At 45.7% G+C, this 12,076-nt stretch overlaps 1 protein-coding gene across 1 annotated transcript in view; it reads left to right on the top strand.

Annotated features, from left to right (window-relative positions):
* The window catches only part of LOC119454118 (BAI1-associated protein 3-like), a 375,555-nt gene that overhangs the window by 291,340 nt on the left and 72,139 nt on the right, over positions 1 to 12,076 (top strand). The window contains exons 7-8 of the mRNA XM_049667930.1: positions 4,408 to 4,617; positions 8,126 to 8,229. Coding sequence (XP_049523887.1) covers positions 4,408 to 4,617; positions 8,126 to 8,229 — 314 coding nt within the window. The remainder of the gene's footprint in view (positions 1 to 4,407; positions 4,618 to 8,125; positions 8,230 to 12,076) is intronic.

Below are 12,076 nucleotides of genomic sequence, written 5' to 3'. Positions count from 1 at the left end.
ATACATTATAAATCTGAGGGATGTGTTAGTGTGAAACTGAAACTGGTCATGGAGAAGAGTACACAATTTCTTAGCTCGCCCACGGTATGTTAGTCGTGAATAAATTGTGTTTAGTTTAATTTTCACTAATAAGTATGCTCAGTATATACGATATGTTCAACGAATTCAATACAATCCTCTACACAGGCTTGCGTCGAAAGCCAATTTGCCTTGATTTACGAACGCTTAGTCAATTATAATTGGAATGGCGGGCAGTGTCAATTATGTCAGTTCCGACGCAAAAGAAGTCATAGCATACTGGTCGCTTGAGTGCCCTTCGTTGGTTTATCGGAGGTTTGTCCTTCTTATCGCTTTCAGGCACCAGACACCAGGGCCTGTATTCACAGGAACGTTCTGACGCTCGGACTGTTCGTAAGAGCAGGCATGAGCCTATCATGATGCGATGATCAGCCTATTATGATCTTATCAATGGAAGTGGCCGGCCAATGACTAAGCGCGCGTACGAACTAAATGTTTCGCGAATTTGTCACTCACAGCGTAAGATTCCAGGAACGTGGCCTAGAGCGTCCAGAGGGCTGAAAACCCAGAAAAGCGCGGCTATTTTTTTATTTTTTAAGCTGGGAACAAGCAGCGACTGCAACGTAAAGTAGTTACAAATACGAATAAGTGGGCGCATTTGGGTATTTTGTTTGGGCACTCCGCCGAACATCAAGTGGTCCTTTATTTTTATTTTATTTGTCTGCGATGAACCGGTTTATTGAGATTTAATAAACCGTTAAGTAGCTTGGTGCAGCACAATTCTTGGGAATTTTTTGAATTGTGGATGCTTGCTGCAAACATAGCTAATTTCATGTAAATGCTCGGTCCTGCCATGCGAAGTCTTTATAGCTCTTCTCTTATTATAGCTTAGGCAGTCCTTTCTTTATGTAACCAGTGCTTATGAAGAAGCATTATTTTTGATTTTATTTATCTTATTTACAGTATATAATGCGGTCACGAAGGACCATGCAGGTGGGAAATTGTTTATACAGTGGCACAGTTTTGCGGCACGAATGAAGCCGTGGGGCACAAAAGCAGCCAAAGTGGATAATAAGGAAAAGGAAAGGAAACAAAGCAAACGTGCCAGTGTAACCAGAACCGTTAAAAGAAACCTGTGCCACCTAATAAAACAATACAGCTCATAGGAGAGTACAAAATAATGCAGCTCACAATACAGCTCACAATTATTATAGTATTACTAGCAGTAGCATCAATAGCACTAGTAGTTGATGATAGTAGAAGGAGTAGCAGTATTAGTAGTTGTAGTAGTTTAGTAGTAGTAGTTGTTGTGGTGGTGGTAGTAGTAGTAGTAGTAGTAGTAGTAGTAGTAGTAGTAGTAGTAGTAGTAGTAGTAGTAGTAGTAGTAGTAGAAGTAGTAGTAGTAGTAGTAGTAGTAATATTATTAGCAGTATTAATAGTAGTAGTAGTAGTAGCAGTAGCAGTAGCAGTAGTAGTAGTAGTAAGAAAAGTATCAGTAAGCACCTGAACATCCGACTTTCGCAGAACAAGAATAGGGTTGCAACACCGTAGAGGCTTGGGCTAGTCGGTAAATGCTCGACAGGGGACCCGCAATAATTCTGGGGAAATCTAATCGGTGTGTCATTCTTCTTGGTCATGGGACATGATGTACCTTTGTTTTCTTTAGGTATATATTTGTGTTCCTTTCTTAAATAGAGAATTGAGTCGTTAGCGCTGGTGTGTGTTCCCCTTCTTGTCTTTCGTCTTTTCGCGCTGTACCCCTGTCAAGAATAGGGTTGATTTCTCACGGTACTCGCCAGCGTATGAATCACGCTAATAAACAGCGTTTCCGTGTCAACCAGTGAGTGACACATGTCGCCTGAAAGAAAAAAAAATCTGGGTCACACGTTGCAGTGTCTTTCCCCGCTTGCTAAATAACTGCGCAAGAAGCACCGGTGGAACGAGTGTCAAGGCTGGCCCTGACGCTACCGCCATCATCTATTCATTGTAGCGAACACGAATAGCCGAGAATTGAAAAAAAAAGATTAACAAGAATAAAAGACATCAAGCGATAAACGTACGAACTGAGGGTCACTATACTACTTCGTATCTAAAGCTCGGCAGCCTAATTGCGTGACCGTGACGGTGGTCAGGCACTACGAGACTTCCGACAACAGGCTTCATGCCCGACTGAGCAAGGCCTTGAGCTCCGAACGAGGGTTAATTCACGCTGGCTGTTTAGCGTGTCCGCGCCGCTGCTGTTTAAGCAAGCTACTCATTTCCACAAATGCAACAACAAGGAGAAGCCTGTTTCGCATTGATGTCACACACTTTGCCGCTGACTAATGATCATCAGCTTTCTATCTGAGAGAATACAGTGGCCCTACTCAAGAAGCCTAATACCTCGTGTCCTCTGTATCCAGTGTGACACATGATCAAAAGGAATCGCGAAAGGTGCTCACGAAGGAATCACGAAACCTGAGGTCGAGGTCGCGGCTTCGGTCCCAGTCGTGGCGGCCGGCGTCGTTTGGGTGGCGAAATGCAAAACATGTTCGTGTACTTATATTTGGGTTCTCGTCACGGAACTCCAGAAGCTCAAAATTAATTCTGAGCACAGCGCCCCCCCCCCCCCCCCCATCCCCCCTCCCGAACCCTTTGAGCCGTTTCCTGACGTTGAACCTAACAAATTTTAACGCTTTTATAGCGAGACAGCGAGAGTTGCAAGGGAAAGGCTAGGGGGTTTCAAGCGGGCTCGAGGGTAAGTCGGTTTCCTAACCTGCACTTGCTAAGGAGGTTCGAGCGTTCACCATTTAGTCAGGTACAGGCGGTCACCGTCGCCCTGGTGAATCTTAAAACACATTCTTACGTGCTGCAGTACGATCCTACGAAGTATTCTTGCTCGGAATGCAGTCAGTCGCAGGGAATGTGCGTTCGATTCAAGACTATAAGAAGTCTCTGATAGTTAAACCGATATTCCTGAACATTACTAAAAATTATTGTTGATCCCTATTGCGTGGGGATTGATAGAACACGAAAGTGAAACGTGTCTTCACAGAAACTGGTGCATGTTTGCTTCATGAAATCACGGTACGCTGCAGCGGAAAGCGCACGATATTCCCCCGATAAATTGATAAGGGCGTTCTAAGCGGGGTTTCGGTGCATGCGTCCGCGGCGCAATGGATTCAATGGCGGACCTCTGTACTATAGAGGTTGTGGGTTCGAATGTTGCCGTCGGACACTTTTAATAGTGTTTATTTTATTATTTTTTGCGCTGTAATTCATTGAAAATGACGAGTTTATAAAAAAGTCACTTCGTACATTATTCTGTGGCTACACCGCTTTGGAGCCTCCTCTGCGCCCTGACTACCGAAGCGCTCAATGTGGGCGCTCGAAGGACTATGTCTACCGGCCCCGACCTGGGTGGAGCCACCGGATAGATTGGCGGGGCCTCCGGCCCCGCTTTAATTCTTTCTCCTCAGGACCTAAATAAAGTTCGTACTCACTCACTCATGTGGGCGCTAGTTAGTGTCACTGTTTGTGTCCACGAAGAGAGGAAAAAAAAACGAAAAAAGAATAGGGGAAAGCCTTCACCACGAAATAGGTATAGCAGGCATAGAACCAATTAAGCATTAACGAAAGAGAGGGTCGCGCAGGCCAAAAAAAAAAAAAAAAAAATAGTGTCACGATGCAGTACTTCGCTTCACCGCTCCTAGATGGGGGCACGTCACATCCGTTGCAGGAAGTCATTCGGGAAAGCCGGCACAAAACACTTTCGTGTTAAAAAGGTTTGATTATTCAGATATTATAAACATTGCACTCCCGCAGCCCTAATCAGGGCCATTGAAGGGATGACTACAAGTGAAATGTAGTGTCAAATTGCGTGGTCAGAATGAAGACTCACTAAATAACTGATTGATTAATAAAATATCTAATCCTTTTTTACATTTTCTTATTATTTGTTCACCCGTTGTAATGCTCCTTTAGGATTTTATGGCAATATAAATGGCAATAATTACCATTGATTGATTGATTGATTGAACGTGCTTGGCGGTGGCGTACGGAAACGCTCGACAATGTAGTGAAAATCTGATAGCCATATGATTCCTGCACAAAGGAGCAAACACCGCAGAACCGCCTGCAGTGCGCAGCTGCTGTTACGCCACATAACCATTAAACCACCGCCAAGCACGTTGAAAATGAGGAGTTTATAAAGTCACTTAGTTCATAATTCACATTGCCACATAACCATTTGAAGAGTTACAAATTCGGCAACACCAGATAACCATTTTTTAGGGTGCAGCGGCCGTAATACCACGGTAGTATTCGCAGCATGTAACTGCTTTCAGTCTATTGTCATCCTACAGAACGGTGAATTGGTCCGCTGACATGTGGCTGTGCGCCTCTTCGCAGGACATCCCGTCCTCGGGCCTGGACCAATGGTTTCCCCTGCAGGGTCGTTCTCAGCGGTCCACCATCCAGGGCCAGATCCGACTCAAGCTGTGCCTGGGCACCCGGGAGGACCGCGGCATGGCCGCCTCCATCGACGACAACTGGAAGGAAGTGGTCGAGCACCAGGAACTGCTCTGGATATTCATCGAACACGAACTCGGGCAGCTCGAGGTGCGCACGAATCACACTTGCTCTTTTTCTTTAATACTTGATATTAGGCAGTTCTGGAATAGTGTTTGCAGCCAAGCGTAAACGCATTACGTACGTAAAGAAAAAGAGTCGTCTTCACTGTGCATGCTCCGAACGTTGTTGGGTTCCTGTCGTTTACGTGCGCTATGATAACGTACGTTATAGTTGGCGAGTTTAACGTTCGTAATGTTTACGCCCGCAAAGAAATAGCATTTTCGAACATGGCGGCACCCCTGGCTCCCGCTTCAACGTGAATTCTCGTGATGGATACGCTCTCACTCTCGCTGATCGCCAGTAACTATTGTAATGAACTTTCGCTTCCTCTAAACTCTCCTGAAACGTTGGTTATGAGCGCATAGCACATTCAGTTTCGGAGATTGTTCGGCAATTGCGGTGGTCATAGGCCTAACGAGACGCGTCCGCATAGCAACAACAGGGTGGTTGCTAATGGATTGACTTGCCTTGGATACGTTTGGCACGAGGCACCAGACGCCTTCCTTACGTTTGCGTTCCCGTAGGGTAAACTAAAGGTCTTGAAGGGATGCGCCCCGTAACGTCTTGCAAAGGAACTTACGTCTAACGTACGTAAGGCGACAAACATTATTCTAAAACTGTCTGTTCAGGAGACGCTGGCGCCTTCAGGCGACGCTGGCTACGCATATATATATATATATATATATATATAACACATATCATCATCATCAGCCTATTTTTATGTCGACTGCAGGACGAAGGCTTTTCCCTGTGTTCTCCAATTAGCCCTGTCTTTCACTATAGCTGAGTACAATGTCCACCTGCAAATTCCCTAATTTCATCACCCCACAAATATATACTAAATACTAAATAGCAAGCCGGCACTGAACGAAAGAAAGGTACCAATAACAAAACAGCCGGAGATTGAGGTAACGTGAATGCACTAAAATAGCTCACAACAGAAATTACACAAATCAAATTGAAACATGAGGTCGTCTCAGATAAATTTAGAACAGACGTGGCAGAACAGGTCACGTAAATCACATTAAAACGTAAAATCAGTTCACATGAATACAATCAGGGGAAAAATCGCAGCAAAGCTCACTTAAGACACACTCTGGAACGTACAGACAGATATAATAGACGCATTAAATACGGAAAACGCGATGTTAGGTTACATAAATTCACATGAACTCGGGCATTGGACGGACATGAACTACCAATGAATAATTTCAACTAATATTACTCTCTTCTGGAAAACTCTGCAGGGCCACTAGCTCTGGCATTTGTAATATATCTGTAGGCCATGGGCCTATGACCTCGTTAAGGGTTAAGCTTTTAATGCGAAGTGTTAAATCATTGGCCTACAAACCTTTATTGCTCGGCGTTAAGGGAGTAGATTTGAACATTGGCAGGCACAAGACAAACGGAATGTTCAATAGCCTGGAAAGAGAACGAGAATTTGTGACTGGCAGATGGCCTATAGGAATTTGTGCAAGGGTACGTTTGTCTAGGCCACTTACTCACAGGGGACTCTGATCATCGGAAGGAAAGCTAGAGAAAAACAAAAATGGGTCGGAGCGCAATCCGTAGGCATTTACAAGTCATAGCCAAAAGCTCGCGACTATACCGGAACTGAAAAGCGTAAAATCATTCCATTCTGCCAGTACTAATGTGCGGTACAGAAACTTTCGAGGTTAACAAATTAGCTTTACAAGTTAGAAACCGCGCAACGAGTGAGGAAACGAAAAATTATAGGCGTAACTCCTAAAAAGCAGCAATACATCGTTGTGGACTAGAGAGCAAACAATCGTAGCCGATATTCTGGTTGAAATTAAGAGAAAGTAATGGAGCCGGACGGGCCATGTAATGGCGACGAGAGGATAACCGGTGGCCTATACAGCTACAGAATGGGTGCGAAGACAAGAGATGCGCAATCGAAGATGGCAAAAGTCAGAGGAGTCAGAAGAAAGTTTGCACGTGTAAGATGGGGCCCACTGGCGCAAGACAGGGGTAATTGTTGGAGGAGGCCTTCGCGCAGCAGTGAAAATAGATAGGGTGATGATCATGAATAAAGCATCAATCTCCAGCTTTTCCTTTTTTTTTTGCGGCTGCGGAGCGTCAGTAATATTTGTAAGAAATGTGCGTCCGATGGCTAGTTCTGAGCCCGTGTGTTCAAGCGCAGCAAGCCGATGCTCTACCCAATGTAAAGAAATCGAATATATGCGCGAAAGATGGCACGTCTGGCCCCTACTTTATAGCGTTTCCATTTTATTGTAACATAAGGAGGTACCGATGCTGTGCAGTCGTGCAGATTGTGTTCCTCAATTTGCCCGAGACCATGGCGCTGTCGCAAGGACGGCCGAGGGCTTCCTTACGACAGTCGTAATCGTCCTTGCGTTTTCGTCGGAATCGTTCCACTCCACTTTATTGCCGTCTCTCAGACGAGTTAGCTACCTGGTCGTACAAACCGGCTTTCATTTTTTCTTAATTTTTTTTTGTGTACGTGGCAACGCTTCAGAATATTTGACAGCGGTCCTGTTTTCTATCTTTTTTTATATTCTACATGAAGATAACTACAGGCAGTGAAAGTTGACCATAAAAAATAATAAATAGCCGGGGAACGATTAAAGTAGCTTACAGTGCATGCGAAGCTTTGAAAAGCCAGACGGCTAGCAAGAAAACTGCGCTACAGCACTTCACGTGGTTTAGACGGCGATTTCGGGCGCCATAGCATTTCACAATCACAGAAAAGCGCCAGCTTCTTTCATTCTTTTCCCTCCTTGTTTTTTTTTTTTTGTTTTGTTTTATCTCCTTCGCGAGTTCCTCAAACGCTATAGCAAATACAGAGAAAACATTTAATGCACGCCTGCACTCTCTTGGAAGGATGAACTATTCCTGACTGAAACCGGGTGCCTTCAGTAAGCGGGAGTTTGGTTGTCGGGGCACCATTACTGGAGGGATTTAGCTTGCCAGTAAACGTATTAGCCCTCGAAAAATACCGTATTACCGGTGACGTAGGAGCCAGTATGGAAGATGGTATAGACATCTAGCGACGCTTTGTTGAACCACAACACGTTGGAAGAGTTCTCGCGTTACGTAGGTCTTGAAACTAAATCTCTCAATGGCCTTTTTCTCGAGGTTTGACATGTCTTCCTCTGTAAGCTTCATGCCGAATAAGTAAGGCGTGCCTATCCCCGAGATAGTGCAACAGTAAGCTGAGCTTACCCCTGAGACGGCGCGGTGAAAAGCATGCCGATAACGGCGCATAGCAGTTGTAATTCGAGGTCACGTGGGCCGCTTATAAGCGGCCCACGTGACAAACGCCTACTATAGTGGGCGTTCGTCGGGTAGGCACGCAGTCGCTGTGACGTAGAACGGGCTGCTGAAGGTGGGCAGTTTCATAGTGCCTAATTAACCGATTCGCTTCACACAGATTGCAGAATGTGCGTCGGATCTGCGTAATAATTTGTAGTTTTGAGTGGCTAATCGAACCCAATCTGTCACCATGCCGCAGTGCCCCAGCTACGAGTGGGCCGGAGACCTGCCGGCGCCGGCGCTGACCATCCTCCAGCAGCACGCCATACAGGGAGACCTCACGGAGTTGCAGCAGGCCATTTGGTGAGTGGCTGCTTCGGTGACTCCTTAGTTATACGTCAGCGTGTCTAGCAGTTTGGGTCTCGCACGTGCATGTGCTGCGGAGCATCCAAAATAACCAAGGTGAACTTTTATAGACGCAGGGAAAGCTGCTATAGGACGTGCTTCGTAGGAAATGAACAGTCGACGGCGACCAGTGTTATCGCGTGACATCTTTGACCTGGTTGCCGGTTTTCGAATGCCGCGTGGATATTGGAGTGATGATTCAAGGGAACTACTGCATGGTGTTCTATATGTTAATTAATTGGTTATTTATTAATTAACTTACAAGCAACTACAGAGGGAGCATTGAGTACGTGTGTTTACAGGCATGTACAATTTCAGAGCAGGAGCACAATATAGTAACTAGTAAGTGTAGGCATATTTACGCAAGTGTTAGATAGAGATGAGGTGGAGCATCCATACAATAGGCGGAGAGCAACGAAGGAAAATGCGCAATGAATATTGCATTATAGAATAAAAGGTTATGGAGATCTCACGCACTGTGGGAATCTGTATACGGGAAGCTTTCAAGAGTCAGCAAGACATGATGGCGCTTTATGACAAAATATGGGCTGTAGATTTCAGCGACCTCCCTCAGCCACCACACTGGACCTTGCAGAGAAAGTGAAACTGCAACATTGAGGCGGTTTCAATCACACGACACGACGTACTTCACCTTGTATGGAAAAGGGCGCCACAATACGATGAGAGAAGCGCAGCGAATTTCTGTGACGAACGCTTCCCATATCCATCTTCATCGTCACCTAGAAGATGCGGGCGCGCACTTTTTATAAACAAATAGCCACTATGTGTAGCGCCTAACACGCCAAGCGTATTAAAGCGCATGACTAGCGTTCGGGAAATTCGTATAAGGGTGTCTTAGGGTACGGCCACGCTAGCGGCAAAACCGCGTTTAAAACCAACCATCGTAAATGCAATCTCTCTCTCTCTCTATATATATATATATAAATGTCAAGGTGACATAAACAGCCAAACAGAAACATATATACGGACAAATATCGAAGCGTGGGGAGCAGCTAAGGAAAGGTATTGCTTTAACAATACGTAAACAATTCGCACGTGTAACAAACACTGGACAAAACGGACATCATTGTACATTTTATTAAAAAAACACGTACTGCTGAATTTTTTTACGAGAAGTTACTGGATTGGTATGCTGAAAACATTTTGCCTTCTTTACCTTTTCGTATCTTACATTTCTTTCAACATTGCGTGTTGTTGGCTACATCTCTGAAATAGAGTGGAATAGTAATTAAGTAATTATTATTATTCTTAATAAAAATAATAATAGTAATAATAATAATAATAATGGAGGAAAAGTAAAACGAGCAAGGAGCAGAAGAAGTGGGTAGTGAAGACCGATACAGCGTCATTTAGCCGTACACATTATTCGAAGTACTTGACCGGAACGAGTGCCATTCGGGAGCACAGCTCATTCGCCAGAGCACGTGTTATCCAGCATTAACCTGGCAACGTCATCCATTTCTTGCCCAAAGTTGTGACGATCCCCCAATGGGGCACATCGTGGTCTAGAGCAGAGCAACTCGGACGCACCTTTCCAGGCATTACACTAAGCACGGAGGCTATGATCTGCGGCTGGCTTTCCGCGCGCGAAGCTCTGGGGCTTCGCAAAGATCGGGTGGTCGCCAGGCAACGAGGATCGTTTTTCTCATTTAGATAAGAAGAGGAAAGCAGAAGAGGGTCCATGTGCTCCAGTGGGATTCTGGAGGGCTTTGACACCGCCGAGTGGATTTGTCGTAGTCGCTCAAGAGACGTATCCGCGCAAGGAGGCGACCGTAGCCAACGAGAGACAGATTGGCCCGGATCAGCGGTCTCTCGGCGAGCCTCTAGTTTGTGTGTTACGTCTCGGCTGTTCAAGTCGCCGCTGACGATGATAGCGTAAAGCTCCCCGCGTAGCTTAATTGCGCGGTTGTGCTAATGTTACTCGGATGTTACCGAGACATTACGGCAGCTTGCCGTCTTGTGGTTGGTTATGTAAAGGTCTGTGGTGATCGCTTGTTCTTTGATATTTCGAGAAAAGAAAAAGAAAAGCTGACAGCACTGATGGTGTGAAAGTTCTCGGAAATCTGTCTGATGCCTCGCAATGTTCTAGGTTAACGGTTAAGGCAGTCAGTGCTTATACCGCTTGCACGAATCGTTAGCGGAGCCGAGTTTATAGAAGCTCTGCAACCTCACGGAAACACTCAAGGCGCGTATTGATTGTTGGTGCGTTTCCTGTGCGGCGGTTTCCATCACCGCACAAATGCTGGGATCATTGCGCTCACTTCTTATGCTATCGCGTGGCGATGGCTGCTCAGCAAAAAGGAAAAGAAAAGAAAAAAAGAAAAGACACAGAAAAGTAAGAAAATGAGAAATAAATAAGGCGGACTAATAATAATAATAATAATAATAATAATAATAATAATAATAATAATAATAACAAAGAAAAAGAAGAGGGAGAGTGTCCTAAGAAATGACGTATCGACTTGTGGTCGTCCGTCAGGGCTCCGTTTACTTATACTACATACTGACCGGAGGTCACACAAAACGCTGATCTGCCAACTGCTAAACAACAGGAAAACATTTCATGTTGACGGAAGAACATGCCGAAATGAAATAAAATCAAAACAGATCAAAGGCTATCGTTCGTGTGACCCGATGCGCCGGTCGTCACGCCGCGCGACCGTTGTGTGGCTGCTGCTGCAACGTTCGTCTGCCACGCAGCTGTGCGTCTGTCGTCATGAGGTAGTCGTCAGTCGTCATGCTCCGGCGTCATTCCGTCGTCGACGTCATCGTCGTTCTCCTAGTTGGGGTGCCCTCCCAGTTGGTGTTGCCACCGAGCCATCTGCCGCTGTATCTCTCTGTGATTTTTTTAGTCGTTTTCTATAGCATTTCCGTGGATGAGGCATTAATTTGTCTCTCAGCGATGTTGCTGTTATCGATACAGAAAAAAAACAAAGAAAAAGAACATAAATGAAAGAGCGCGAAGCCGCCAGAAGATTAGTCAGGATCCATTTTGTTTGTGTGTTTCTTCTTCCCTCTGTTTTTTTTTTTTGCCGCGCTCGGAAATCGATGAAGCTTGTTAATTCCCGTTTTTTTTTCTGCTGTGTGCGCCGAAAGGGCTGCCTCCTTTCTCGCGGCACAAAATTAATATTCGCGGCGCGCCGCTTCTGTGCGCGCCGAAATCGTTCAACGCGGTGGCGGCGACGGTATCTGGGAACGCAGTATACGTTGTTTATCATCCCTCGCGGTTGGTTGTCCGCGCCTTGCAGGTGCGGCTGCTAGGCAAAGCCTTTGCTAGTACGTATTTGTTGTCGTCATTTTTTTCTCCCCCTTTGAGCTCCTACCTTCTTACTCACGACTGCGGCTCTTAGAGTGAAGCGCAGGAGCTGCCTCGTACACAAAAGAACAGGAAGATGGGTGGATGTTGCTGGAAATAAGTGTTAATGGGAGTGGTTTTGGGCCGAGCGTTCCGAGAAAAGTGCGGGCTTTCAGCGGAAAGCCCTCGTGTTGCCCGTTTCTCGGGAGCGCATATTTCGTTTAGTGCAGAGTGCTCAGGCAACGCTACAGAAGATACTAATGTAGTGCGGTCGTAGAAATGTGTCACTTCGCGCGTCTTGCACTGCGGTTGTTTTTCATCTGCGACGTTCTCCTGTTGAATGACGACCTCATATAACGATTACTTCAACTTGTGGACGCACGTTTTACGTCGAATTACACACTCTGCGCTTTTGTGTTTCAAGTGGGAGACGTAGTATGCTCCTGGGCGCGAGCGCGAGTGATGCGATGCTGCCGCTGGGCCTTGAAA

This window comes from Dermacentor silvarum, chromosome 5, assembly GCF_013339745.2.
Source record: "Dermacentor silvarum isolate Dsil-2018 chromosome 5, BIME_Dsil_1.4, whole genome shotgun sequence".
NCBI classification, from domain to species: Eukaryota; Metazoa; Arthropoda; class Arachnida; order Ixodida; family Ixodidae; genus Dermacentor; species Dermacentor silvarum.
The sequence above is the reverse complement of the archived record's forward strand: the minus strand, read 5'-3'. Positions and strand labels throughout refer to the sequence as shown.